The sequence below is a fragment of the Selaginella moellendorffii genome, unplaced genomic scaffold, assembly GCF_000143415.4.
Source record: "Selaginella moellendorffii unplaced genomic scaffold, v1.0 SELMOscaffold_3, whole genome shotgun sequence".
In the NCBI taxonomy this organism is placed as follows: Eukaryota; Viridiplantae; Streptophyta; class Lycopodiopsida; order Selaginellales; family Selaginellaceae; genus Selaginella; species Selaginella moellendorffii.
In genome coordinates this window covers 1,748,431-1,761,614 of record NW_003314264.1, presented here as the reverse complement: position 1 = coordinate 1,761,614, position 13,184 = coordinate 1,748,431, and the positions used below count along the sequence as shown (strand labels likewise).

The following is a 13,184-nucleotide window of genomic DNA, read 5'->3' as shown; positions in this document are numbered from 1 at the left end:
ACGCGACCACGTGTCGGGTAGTGACTAGTGCGCAGGAGCACCGGCCACCGTGGCGGAAAGTGCTAGCGTGGCTAGCAGTTTGGGAAGAGGAAGAGGTTCGGCGTGCGTGACTAGGCTCGGCGCAAGGCTTCGCTGGAGGTCCGGTAGAGACAGGGAAGAGAGAAGAGAGAAGGCTATGGAGGACGAGGCAGTGGACTGTTTAATGAGAACGCTTGTCGCGTTTAGGGGACCGGTAGCGTGAGATCTCCTCTCGCCATGGCGAGTCCGGGCGCCAGATCCATGGCAGGGAGCGGCGCATTTGATCATCGCGGCAATGCGGTGTGGATTTGAGGGATCCGGTGCGGCGGCCATGGGAATTTCGCGAATTGGGGCGCGGGAGGGGCGCGTCGCGGCGGTGGGGGAGGTATTTCGAGGGAATGTGGCCGGGTTTGGGAGGAATCGATGGCGCGAGGCAGATGATTCGGTCTAGCGTTGGTGGGAAAGAGCGTTTTCTTGTAGTTTTTTTTTATTTTTTTCCACTCTTAGCGATGTTTGCGAGAGAGATGGCAAGCTGGTTGTAGCGACGAAGTAGAAAGGGAGAGAGAATGGGTGGAGGCCAGTCTAAGGAAGAGCAACTCTATCAAGCGGTCCAGCATGCAAATCACACTGCTGTGAAGACTCTCCGGCGAGATGGAACATCTTTGGAGGTAAGCAAAGCTTTTCCTTCTATCGGATTTCCTTTCTTCTTTGCTAATTCTTTCTGTGGTTTCTACGCAGTGGACCGATAAGGATGGTCGGACGCCTCTCATCCTGGCTTGCACCAGAAGCGAGCTCTTCGACATGGTCATAACTTTGTTGAATCTGGGTGCCAGCATCAAAGCTTTCAGACCAGGTAACTTTAGTGCTTTTGTTCTATGGTTTTTCAGTTGGCAACTTTGTTCGTTACGAGATCTGGCTGGCAATTGGATTGTAGTTTACTCCTTGTTGTTTTACTCACGATCGTCGTGTGTTTTGTAGGCTCTCACGGTGGATTTCCATTGCATCATGCGGCCAAGCGAGGGCTGGACAAAACCGTGATCTTGCTTTTGTCTCGTGGAGGTTAGCTAAACTTTTGGTATAAGCTCGAGTACTTTCATTCTAAGTAGCGATTGTCTCTTGTGTGTGCAGCTGATCCATTGGCTGTGAATGACGATGGCCAGACACCTCTTGATATGGCACGTAGCCGAGGCCATGTCTCGGTCGTACGAATCATTGAGGTGCGTGTAAACAGAGAGCAAAAGAAAAAAGAAGAACAATGTTTTGGATGTGATGTGCTGGTTTCTCATCTCAAACGTTATCTCCAGGACAGGATGTGCCTTTTCAGTGGAGTGTTGAGAGAGATATCCGGCCCTGGATTTCTTGAAGCGTTAGCACCTCAATGGGTGACCAGAAAAGTGTAAGCGTTAACTTCATGTTGAACTGAACTGATGTTTCTTGTCTGCAGATGGGCTGTTGTGATGCCGTCAGCGCAAGCTAGAAGGCTTCCGAGATACGAGCTTGTTATTTACCAGTCACCAAAGGTTTTTCTTTTGTAGTAGCTGGACTAAAACACCAACCAGCTTGTGCTTTTGTTTAGGTGTCGCTACCGAGGATAATAATTGCTTTGTCGAAAGTCCAGATCGAGGAACCCAACTTCAGCCTTGCGGATCCCGTGATGATTCTTACAGACAGATCGTCAAGTAAGTGACCAGCCTCGCTTGTTTAAGTAACGCAGCATGTGTGTGCCGGGCAGAAACGAGGTTCAAGTTTCTGTCAGAATTTGAAGGCCGCAAACCACAGTTGGAGAAGTTTCACAGGGCCTGTAAAGGCATACCATACCAACAGGTATAGTCAAGGCTGTCTCCTTTTAACTGTGCTCACATTTTTCTTTTCTTTTTTTTTTCTAGCAGAGTGCTACTTCAAGTCCCCAAGAGTCCGTTTCTCCGACGCGGTCACGGGGTCCGCCAATTACGATTGCCGGACCGGCACCACCACGGACGGTCACTGCCCCTCCTCCACAGCAGGTAGTCGTGTGCCCGCCAGTACGCAAGGTATCCTCTCCACCTCACAGCAAAACAGAGATCCCAGAAGACGTAGCACTGGCAATGGCTATCAACGCCTCGATACAGTCCGCCAACGCGGAGGGCCTGATTCTCTCGCCAACATCATCCAGCGTCGTCGACGAGTGCTGGCCATCTTTGAGTAGTCCTCCAAAGGCGGCCAAGCGACGGGGGCCGCTGAGCAGGAACAGATGGTCACTGGACTCGGACAACAGCAACAGCACCAGCAACAGCTCGTGCTGGGGGTCTCCGGAGGCCGGGCCGAGTCGAGCGACATCACTTCCGCTCCAGCAATCGCCATCGCCACCACCGCCACCTTACGAGCAGCGGACTAGAGTTGAGAGCTTCTGGCAAACGAGGCCCGTGGCGACAAAGCCACCAGTCCGAAACGTTCCAGTGAAAGATCTCTCGGCTCCAGCAGCACCACCTGGGTGCTCCAACGTCCCCGTGGAGATCTTCGTGCCCTCCGGTCCACCGCCGCCGCCACCACCTCCAGTTTGCAGTCCTCGCCAACTTACGGCCCAATCCGAGGCTCGGCAGGGTGCTTCTCCGTCTGGATTCTCGCTGTTTGGCATCAAGAAAAAGGCAGTGAATCCGGAGCATCAAAAGGTAGTGGCAAGAGCAGGAACAGGAGGAACTGGCGATGAGAAAGCGAGCGGGCAGTGCGTGGTTTGCTGGGACGCACCCGCGAGAGGCGTGTGCATCCCTTGCGGCCACCTCGCCGGCTGCATGAATTGCTTGATGGAGATCAAGGAGAAAACTTGGGGATGTCCTGTGTGTAGGACTTCCATCCAACAGGTTGTCAAGGTCTTCACCGTGTAAAGTTAACAATCATCTTGTTAGAATAAAAGACAATCACAAGGAAAGAATCAAAGATACACAACAATCACAAGGAAAGAAGGCTGTGTATTACGTACAGAGTTTTCATGGCACACCATGTCGCTTGTTCCCACAATCTGTGCAGAACCTGGATGTTTCCCTCAAGAAGGGAGCTCCACACTGGTCGCAGAATTTTGCGGGGCTCGGAGGCTAAAAAAACGAGTAAACCAGATGGTGAGGAAGCAAGAAGAAACGACGGAACTGACCGGAACCATCACGGTCATTCCAGGATGAATCCCAGACTGTATATCGCGTGATACATGGGGAGGAGTGCGCGGGGTGTGTGTTTGTGATGGCTGCTGCACCTGGTGACGAACACGGGACTGCTGCATCTGGATCTGCTGGTGATCACGAGTCTGTGAGTTTGTTAGATGATCATGGAGAAAATTGGAAGAAAAGCTTTCAATACCGGAGAGTGTGGTGTTATGACACTGGGAGACTCCCCGGCCTGATACTGCTGCTAGCAAACCACCAGTTAGTTTTCAAAGACACCTCTCAAAGGCAGCTATAAGCTTACTGGCACGGGTGGTGGATCACGAACAGTAAGCCGGCGGTGTTTAACTCTGGCCGAATAGAAGTTGTAGTCGCTTCCGGTAACTGCGGCTTCTTGTCTTCCAGTGAGTCTCTTAAACCTGGAAGCGAGAGAGAGTCATGGTTTTCTAGCAAGTTTTGAGAAAACTAAAGGGGTACCACTCAGCATCCTCTTGTGGCATCTCCGGACGCTCAATCAGCTCCAGGCCGTGAACAACGACGAACCTTACACGCTTTTCGTCTCCTCTAACGAGCTGAGGGAACTTTGTTTTGGCTTCTAACGCGGATGCCATCTCCCGTCTCTTGAAAGACACCGGATGGCCTGCAGTGGACACAAGAGAATGCAAAGAATCGTGAGCAGAGAAAGTGAGAGAGGAAAGAAAGAAATACCAACCGGACTTTGGAAACTTTTTCACCAGCTTTCTATATAGCCCTCCAGAGGCCTCAAGGGCAACTCCCATCGTCTTCTCGTGGACACCCTCGACGGTGTGCAGCCTCGCATCGATCTCCGAGATGAGCGTCTCGTACAAGTTGGCGACGAACGTCAAAGGCAGGAGGTACCTGGGGTCGCCCTCGTAGTGCACCTCACTCGGCTTGCGTTTGCTCTCTTTCTCCTTCGAGTTTGGATTGCTATAGTTCCCTTCGGGGGAATCGGACACGGGATATGAACGGGGCTGGATAAAGCGATCGATTATCAGCTGCACGAAACGAGCCCTGGCCGCTTCAATGGGGACTACGTCTGTAGCGAGGGAGAAGAAAAAACAGTAAGGAACTACGTAAAACATCAACACTGACCACTGTAGGTTAGAACACCAAACGCAGGAGTCGAGTTCTCATCGTTCTCGAGATTGATTTGCTGCTCTGCGTCCACTCCGTCCACCGCGTCCACTCCATCCACCGGTTGCAGATTCTCGTACTCTTGTGCTACGCAATCCTGGTCGATGAGAAAATGAGCAAAGAACTACAAAAGCTAGAAAGCTAACCTCAGATGGAGATTCCTCCTCGTTGTCCAGGCTATCGGCGGCAGCGTCGCCGCCTCCATCACCCTCGTCGGCATTGCCAATGCTTTCCACATCGGCGGCGGCGGGAGTTCTTGCCTCGACGGTGTTGAGGTCGTGCAAAGTCGTTCCCACGACGAGGGCGTTGGCGGCGTTTAAGTTGTAGTGGGCTCTCACATTCCCGGGCCAGCAGCGGAAGGGCAGAGAGTAAGGGTCGTGCGCGGGCGCGTGTTGGGAGAGATTGGGGGGAAGATTAGCCAGCTTCTTGTCCTGCGATCTAGTGAAGCTTGGAAAGAAATCACACTCTATCTCTTGCTCTCACGCACACACCACGCGACAGCTAGCTAGCTCGCAGCTGATCTCACCATGGCCGACGGAGGATTTGAAAACGAGAGAGCGCGCCATCGGGAAGCCGAACCACCATAGCCATAGCCCAGACCACGAACCAAATGAAAAGCCCTAAATTTCTAGGTCATACAACAATTAAACTTTTAACGTCTAAAGGTAATGTGAGTCAAATTATCTTTAACCCAGATAATTAAAAGAAATGGGATCATGGCATTTTAATATTAGCAAACTAAAAATAACTAATCTTTATTTAACAATTTAACAAAATTCTTTTATTTTAAGATTTCAAAAAGATTAAATCTACCTATATACTGTATATATCAAACAATATCAAGCACTAAGCTGCAAAAGCTTCAAGTATCTATTAATAAAAATCATATTAACTTTAAGATACTGATTGTAACTTAGTAATATGTGCAATAAATGCAATTTTATCTTCAACTAAAACATCAAATAATTACTTAAAATTAGAGTTGCTAACTTCATTTATATTATCTGATTTATATTGTGATAAAATAGTAAATAATAAAATAGCTAGTTTTATAATAATTTATGAGGTAACTGGATTTAGTATTTCATAGTATGATTTTGGAAAACTTTTATACATCCATATAACTTTTCATTAGTTTATATGACAAATAAACTCAAAAATATCCAAATAAAATGCTATATTTAACATCAGTATTTAGATTTGTTAATGATATATTTTATAGTTTTGCTATTTCTTTATTTATAGCATTAAAAATCATTCTTGAGGTATTTATTATGTAAAATAAAGTTTTCTAAAAACTATCAAAATTGAAAAGAATGAAAAAAATAACAACCAGGTATTAAATCATTATGACTGAGAAAATCAACAAAAATAATGTTAAATATCTAAATTTAATTTAAGGATTAATAGACTAATTATTAAATAAACTAAGATAATACTATATATGTATGCAACTGGATGTCATATATAGTTTTTTGTTGTATTAAGATTACAAGAAAAAGAGAATTTAATTTTACAAATTTTATAAAATCATTCAAACACTTCTCATACTATCAAAATTTCTATAAAAATGCAAATTTATTTATGAAATAATTATAATCTAAATTTACATGTCAAAAATATAAAACATTCATGTCTCAAAACAAAGCATGTAGGATCTTTTTAGTTTGATTGGTATTTCTAAAAGTGGCAATAAATGTTCTATAAAACATGAAATGGTAAACCTTTTATTAGTCCCTCTTGTGGTAGTGGAATTAATTAATCATTTCAAGTGTACTTAGATCAGATGAGCATAAGAATGGAATTTATATATTTTATTAGCTAATCATATATAGCTCGATAAAGAGTTTTCGTTTTGTTATGTCTTGCACTGGCTAATGACAAAAGCCTTTATGTATTGAGTATTAGTCTTTTAATATCGCTATATAATAATTTACTGTGTCCACTAAATATTATATCTTATATATTGGTCTCATTAGCTATTTATGGAATGTGTTTAGATCTACTAGTTAAGTATATCTACAAAATATAGAGATTGTCCTCATCACAATATTCACAATCAAACACTATTCCATATTTAATAAGTTTTCAAATTTATCCTAGAGACTAATTCCTAGAACTGGGATGAAAGCCTAAATCAAACTTTTATATTTAAGAGGCTATAGGGGGTCTAAATGTATTGTAAAGATAATAGGAAGCTTGGGCATAAGTAACCACTAGAGACATTTCCTTGTTAGGCTAGTTTATCCTTGTTTAACTTTGCGTTAAGTCTAAGCCCAAGTTAGTGGAGTATCTGTTAGGTGGGTGGTATGCTGAAATAATGTTAAATTCCATTTAGCTTTATTTTATTTATTAGTTTAGGCATTGGGATTTTGGATGCTTTAAAACTATTTTGATATTGCTTTATACTCTTGTTCTTTTATTTTTTAGCTATATTCTCAAAAGTTTGATTCTTTCCTTTCATTCAATGGCCCAAAGCTCTGAAACTCAAGTTTTACTTCGTTGCCCTTAGCACATATATCCAAAAGTTAGATTCCGCTTTATATTTATTTTATAATAATTCACCATAAAATATAGAGTAAAAACTATCATCATTTATATGATATCAATTTACAAATCTCATGTATTAATTCTAAAGATTGGATGTAAGAAGAAAATCTAAAAGCACTCAAAACCACTCATAAATACAAGATTTCTCAAAGAGCCATGTACAAGACAAGTAAGCAAAGATAGCAAACATTCATCAAATGCAATTTTAGAATTATTCTTTTAACATCAAGCAATAGACTATACAATGATCATCAAATTACCAATGGACATAAAAACACACCATCATCACGAGCCTTTGAAAAAGAAACACAACAACATTAGAAGAACAAAAAAATAAAACCAAAAAGGATAGAGAGGTTTCAAAAGTAGTAAGACCTCAAATGCAAGCTAGTTTATAGATTTGAAAGTAGCTTCCTTACCATGGTAGGAATTTTCATATGTGAAAGAAACTATATCACCGGGATGAAACTTTGTCAAATTGTTTGCATATAGAGCAATACACCTCTAGCAAAAATGATTTATCACAGCAACATCTCAATGGTGTTCCTCAAGAGAGATGTTGGTGACCTCAAGAATGACATCGTAAGCACAAGGCATGAGGAGAGCTTGGAACTATTAGAGTGAAAATTAGAATTTTTTCCTACTGCTTTTACCTATAACAAATTTTAGGCACACAATGTAAGAAGACTTGTGTGCAAGTCAGGTGTAGGCTTCTAGTGAATGGTTACGATAGCAGTTACAAATATGCTAGATATATAAAGGAACACTTAGATTATTTCATTAACCCCTTTCTACACATATATGTACTTACCTCTTTTGATTTATCCACACTATATTCCATTATTCTGATATTTGGTTTTCTTTAATCTCCTTGACTATCTTAATTCATTACCTTCATAGGGTTCAGCATAAATATTTCTAGAAGTAACACTCATCATAAATATATTTATGCTTTATTGGTTTTTCTAAATATCTGCAAGTATATTCTAGTTTATTTTATCATCTAGTAGTTGATATCTATTTAGAATAATTATATCTATTATTTAAATATGGAAAAGTAATTATATAAGTAGTATGGTGCAATCAATTTTCTCTTCTTGTTATTTTCCCATGTTTCAATAATGGTACCACTGACTTCTAGATCACTAGCTAGCAGATCTTAGGGTATTCATACCAGTAGATCCAACAAAAGCTTTCTAGAGACTAACCCTTGCTATTCAACATTCATCAATCTACCTCAAAACTCAATCTCGCTGGAGGACTGACTAAGATGACATAATACATTGAATGGCAGCTACACCCAGACAAAAAGCCTTTGACATAAAGCATCAAGACTAGTGTTTGGAATTCATGGCTATATGAGAAAAACTAATATAGAAACAAGTGTTCTAAGAGATTATCAATAAATGCTAGGAAAAACAACAAGTACTTTTTTCACACAAGGGAAACATTCTTCCACAAACTCCTGGAAGGACCTTCTTTTCCAATTATTAAGAAAAATTTATATTTCATAATCTGTATATTTTTTACCTATATTTTCTGGAATACAACTTATGTTTATATATTATTGATTTTCTTTGTTTAAGAAAATATATAAAGAGTGAGTTCATAAAAAAATTGTTATGTCACTAGAAGTAAAATAAAAAACATAAAAATTAAATAATTAAATTTTAAAAATAATTATAAAACACAAATTATATAAAATATAAATATTAAATTATAATAATAGTGAAAAATAGTAATACAATTTAGAAAATAAAGAAGGACAACCAAATATTGCACAATATAAAAAATTAAAGATATTTTAAGGAATGTAAAAGTAATAATAGCTAGAAAAAGTAATAAATTATATATAATAAATAATATATAGCTGAAAACCAGCTGCAATGCAACACACAATAATTATTTTAATAATACCCTGCAAATACAAATGGATTTTACATCGGTTTTTTGAACTATACTTAAGAGAATGTTTTTGAAGCCCATACACATTCAATTGATAACTTAATATTTTAATTTTATTTTATTTGTAAAAAAACTAAGTTATAATCATTTTGCAATAACAACTATAAATTTTCATGGCATTTTTTATTATTACAGTAAGTATTTGAATGCTGTAAATCATTTTCATCATAAGAATATAAAACTAAATTCCCATCTTGTAATTTTTTAAAAAAATTATAGATTTTTTAATATTTTTTTATTGATCTATAAAAGTTTATTTTCTGCATATTTTATTAAAGTGAAATATAAATAAAAATGTGAATTTTTATTTCAAGAGACTAAGTTTTTTTTTGACAATAAATATTGATATCACATGCTGATATAATTATTTATTAAGCTATATATAAAATTATCACATCTAATATTTAGCTTGTCATGAATTTGTTGATTTTTGGAGTTATATGAATCTATATCTATTTTCTGATTATAATTTTAAAGATTATAGTTTCTGATTATAGTTTATATTTTTATAAAAACAAACCATTTCATCATTACCTATTATGTGATTTGCAAGATTTATTACAAGATTTACAAAAGCTATTTTAAAATAAGAATTCTATGCTCTAATACCAATGAAACAAACAATAATCAAACCCTAACCCTTAAGGTGTTCCAGCCTTAAATCCCACAGGCCATAAAATATTCTCAAAGAAATTTTTGATGACACATTTTGGTGGGAGGTACACCTCCTATGAAGGGAGGTATACCTAAGGTGGGTGGCCTTAGAAGCTTATAAAATATATGAAATAAAAACACATCACATGTATAACTCACAAAATAATATTTTTTTAATACAACTTTTTCTTTTATGCATGGGCATGCATTTTCTTTTGCCACATATGCATTCACATTTGCCATATATGCATTCAAAGTCCAATTCAAGAAGGAGTGATTGATCGATTGAACCAATGCCATGTATGTGAATTTTTGTGTTATATAAAATTTGTCCACATCAAATTTTTTAAATCAATTGGATTTTGAGCATCTTTTAAATGTTGTAAGTTGAAGTTATTATTGCCAGGCATTCTCATTGGTGAAGGTAATGGAAAGCACTTTACACATTAATCCCAAGCACAACAATCTAACACACCGAAAGGTAATAAATCACTATAATTTATAAAATATATACACATAATTAGAAATGTGAGAAATCAATGGAACTAATGGTTTACTACAGCTACAACAGAATTCACTTGCTCATGGAAAACCACTCCAAACATCTAAAAAAAGGCTTTGTGCTCACCTTCATGCTTCAATCAATCAAGCTCACCTCTATAACAATTAATTACTACCTGGATTAAGGTGTCATATTGCAAACAAGCTATGAGAAATAAGAACCATTATCAAAGTACTATGCTTACATTAGTGCATACTACAATCGAAATACACTTCTAAACTACGAGAAACAAAGTATAACCACATGAAATGAAAGGTGAATAGAACATGTGCAAAGGAGGAGAGAGATGATTTTAATTAAGAGATCATAAATTTACACTTAAAGATACAAGAATGAGATAAATAAAACCATCATTAGATTTATTGTAACATTATAATGTTTGAGATGATATGGCATTAGTCTTGAGTGCAATCTAAAGTGTACATGGCATATCCCATGACTATAACTCTGCACATATGTAAATATATAATGTAGGCATGCGCAATCATCTATTTGTTGTAATTAAGATTTCAGATAATGAGTTTCTTAAAAAAAATCCTGACATTATTTCACCTTTAATTATTATGTGACAAATGTATTCAATTTTATTCAAAACATAAATTATAAATCCAATATTGTTATTTGAATTGATTTGATAAAATATCTCTGTGAAACATTTACCTAAAAGAAGTTGGTATTCTATTAATTTCCTTTGAAATGGTTAATATTATATTTCTTGCTACTTCTTTAGTTATAACATTAAATTTCCAGTTTCATAATAAATATTTCAGCAAAAATGCTAATAAATGCTAAAAAAATTAAAGTTATTAATTATATGTTAATTATAATACATTAGCGATTTTTCCTAACGAAAATGGGATTTTTTATTTAATTTATAACAATGATGCTAGTTTGAAAGAGAACAATTATATGCCCGTTAGTCTCTAAAGAACATACTGCCAACTTTGCCGAGCAGGCCGCTGTTTTTGCCAGAACGGAGGTTACGTAGCTCGCTTCTCAAGATCTATAAAATTCGTTAGCTTGATATAATCTTGCAGCGTTGGTTTGACTTACATATTCGTTCCGGTATAAAATCTTGAGCTCGCTCTCGCACAAGGCGCTGGCGAGCTTGGGGAGGGAACCATGCCTTGGAACTTCCTTGCTCTGCAAGAAATAAAAATTGAAACATTAGTCGAAACAAAACAATTCCTTGCTCTACCTCCAAGTAGTTTTTGCTGGCTGCGATGGCTTGCTTGCAAGCTGAGAGGATCAGCTCGTAAGCTTTCATTTGTTCTTCAGTCGTGAATACCGGCTGCATTCTCCTTCCTTGTTCCTCGGTTGCTGCAGACGCGAGCTGTGATTTGGTTTTCAACATGGTTGAAAAATTCGAGTGAAAATGGAATTAACATAAAAACGTGTACCTCTGAGTATCGGTGGAGCTGGGAAGGAGGACTTGTTATTAGGCGAGCAAAGGCGGTGAGTTGTACTGGCCAGCCCTTGAGTTTGATCGGATAACTTTGTTGCCTTTTGCCAGTATATTGTCAAGGGCATACCAAGAAAGGCTTAGCGAGTTTTCAAGGATACGGAGAGAGGCCATGCTCCTTGAGTGTTCCCAATTTTGCCTCGTACATTTCATCTGCTGGATCCAAACCAAGGGTGATGCTTACACTATCTTCTGAGTTTTTCCCGGAAGGAACAAAGCCATAAGCTACAAGCAGCTCGCCGTTCGACCTCTTTCCATAAGAGATAAAAACCTGCCAAAGTATCGCAATCAAGGCATTGGACGGATAGAATAGTCGTTTACCTCTCTGTTGCTTTCATAACCACGATCCAATGTGCAAGTTATAGACTTTGAGCCTGAATCGAAGTCCAAGAAAGTCGTAACCTGCTTGCAGACCCTGATTCAAATAAACTGATAAATGTCTCGACCAAAGACCTCAGTGTCATGGTTGAGCATATCTCCAAAAGGAATAAGTGCAAGCTTTTGCCCGAGCGATGGCAAACGAACCTGTATGAACATCCGATGAGAACTTTCTCTCGATTCTCTTACTACTTACAAGACGAGAAAATAGAATTCCAAAAGCCCATTTGAAAGACTTCAAGTTGAAGACCTGATTCAACAGCAAAGATGCCAATATATAAATCGAGTTGATAGCTACCTCGGGAGGAAACTCCTCCCTGTTCTTCATGAAAACTTGCTTATTCAGATCATTGAACCTACAAGAAGCAAAGTAAAACACAAAGAAGCAGAAAAGAAGGAAGATCTTACGTGTCTTCGACTTCACGTACGCACTGAAGCGCTCGATCCTTGATAGAGGTCGCGGACAAGTGAGTCTCAACATCCAAAGCTGTCCTGGTTTAAGCTAGCCAAAGGTTTTTTATCAATCACAAAAATTCGACATACCATAGTAAGATTGAGCCCGGACGCCGCGGCAAAGCCGCAATGTATGGATACCATGGGGAGCTCTTTCCCAGTGACGCCTCAGAGATGAGGTAACACGCGAGAAACGGCCATTCCGGCAAATCCTTCGCTCTTATCACTTTTCCAGCCTCAGCGCACGCCCATTCCTACACGAAATCCATTCATGGAAAAATATCCCAATAAATCTTGCCTACCGATTCCGTGGTTATGGCCAGCGTTGCCGGAAGAAAGAGCAAGCGATCGCCCTTGTAAAGCATGCGCTTGGAGACGAGACCTCGCCCTCCGGCGCCTACATTCTTGAGCTCCACCTTCTGGATTGGCAATCCAGCCTGCGATAGCCATTGCTGGAGCGCAATCCCTGAATCTAAGGCACTGGAATCGGTGTCGCAGCCCCAGGGCACGGAGGACGCCCGGCAAGCGAGCCTAGGGCGGTGAAGAACGGGCGCTCTGGCTGGATACAAGAGCGCCATTGAGAACTATCGAACGCCCAATATCAAACCACGTTGACAAGGGTTTTAGGTATAATGAAATCCCTATAATTGATATATAGTTCATAGCTTTTAATTTCCAAATTCAGATTTGCAATACATTAGAAACCTGGATAAAATAATAATTTAAAGGTATAAGATTTATATATAAAATATTATTTAAATATAATACATGTTAAAATGTCAGACTAAATTAATATTTTAAAGGTAATATGCAAAGTAAATGCTTAAATTGAATCTTTAAAAGTAAAAAAATCCAT

At 39.1% G+C, this 13,184-nt stretch overlaps 3 protein-coding genes across 8 annotated transcripts; 1 reads left to right on the top strand and 2 right to left on the bottom strand.

Moving 5' to 3' along the window:
* Positions 1–100: 100 nt before the first annotated feature.
* LOC9643456 (putative E3 ubiquitin-protein ligase XBAT34) lies at positions 101–2,923 on the top strand. 5 transcript variants are annotated; one of them, XM_024668364.1, is made up of 9 exons: positions 101–474; positions 526–686; positions 757–871; positions 997–1,077; positions 1,147–1,414; positions 1,463–1,538; positions 1,595–1,697; positions 1,751–1,842; positions 1,905–2,923. In XM_024668364.1, the coding sequence occupies exons 2-9, from the start codon at positions 585–587 to the stop codon at positions 2,877–2,879; spliced, it is 1,812 nt and encodes a 603-aa protein (XP_024524132.1). In that variant the 5' UTR covers positions 101–474; positions 526–584; the 3' UTR covers positions 2,880–2,923. The 5 variants fall into 5 exon arrangements, with proteins under 5 accessions (XP_024524132.1, XP_024524131.1, XP_024524133.1 ...); XM_024668368.1 differs by having other exon boundaries at positions 103–686; positions 1,147–1,235; positions 1,323–1,414; positions 1,908–2,923; XM_024668367.1 differs by having other exon boundaries at positions 103–686; positions 1,147–1,235; positions 1,323–1,414.
* An 8-nt stretch (positions 2,924–2,931) lies between these two features.
* On the bottom strand, positions 2,932–4,895 carry LOC9643455 (uncharacterized protein At2g02148). The gene is made up of 9 exons (XM_024668094.1): positions 4,868–4,895; positions 4,451–4,782; positions 4,263–4,401; positions 3,862–4,206; positions 3,627–3,789; positions 3,454–3,568; positions 3,346–3,396; positions 3,143–3,292; positions 2,932–3,086 (listed from the first exon to the last, which is right to left on the bottom strand). Exons 1-9 carry the CDS (start codon positions 4,893–4,895, stop codon positions 2,982–2,984), a joined length of 1,428 nt encoding a protein of 475 aa, XP_024523862.1. The 3' UTR covers positions 2,932–2,981.
* Positions 4,896–10,880: 5,985 nt separating this feature from the next.
* Positions 10,881–12,932, bottom strand: LOC9643454 (ribulose-1,5 bisphosphate carboxylase/oxygenase large subunit N-methyltransferase, chloroplastic). Of its 2 annotated transcripts, XM_024668630.1 has the most exons (12): positions 12,631–12,932; positions 12,419–12,582; positions 12,284–12,367; positions 12,174–12,231; positions 12,072–12,125; positions 11,951–12,022; positions 11,819–11,899; positions 11,599–11,768; positions 11,436–11,538; positions 11,234–11,368; positions 11,089–11,178; positions 10,881–11,038 (listed from the first exon to the last, which is right to left on the bottom strand). In XM_024668630.1, the coding sequence occupies exons 1-12, from the start codon at positions 12,904–12,906 to the stop codon at positions 10,952–10,954; spliced, it is 1,374 nt and encodes a 457-aa protein (XP_024524398.1). In that variant the 5' UTR covers positions 12,907–12,932; the 3' UTR covers positions 10,881–10,951. The 2 variants fall into 2 exon arrangements, with proteins under 2 accessions (XP_024524398.1, XP_024524397.1); XM_024668629.1 differs by having other exon boundaries at positions 12,072–12,231.
* Between the last annotated feature and the right edge of the window lie 252 nt (positions 12,933–13,184).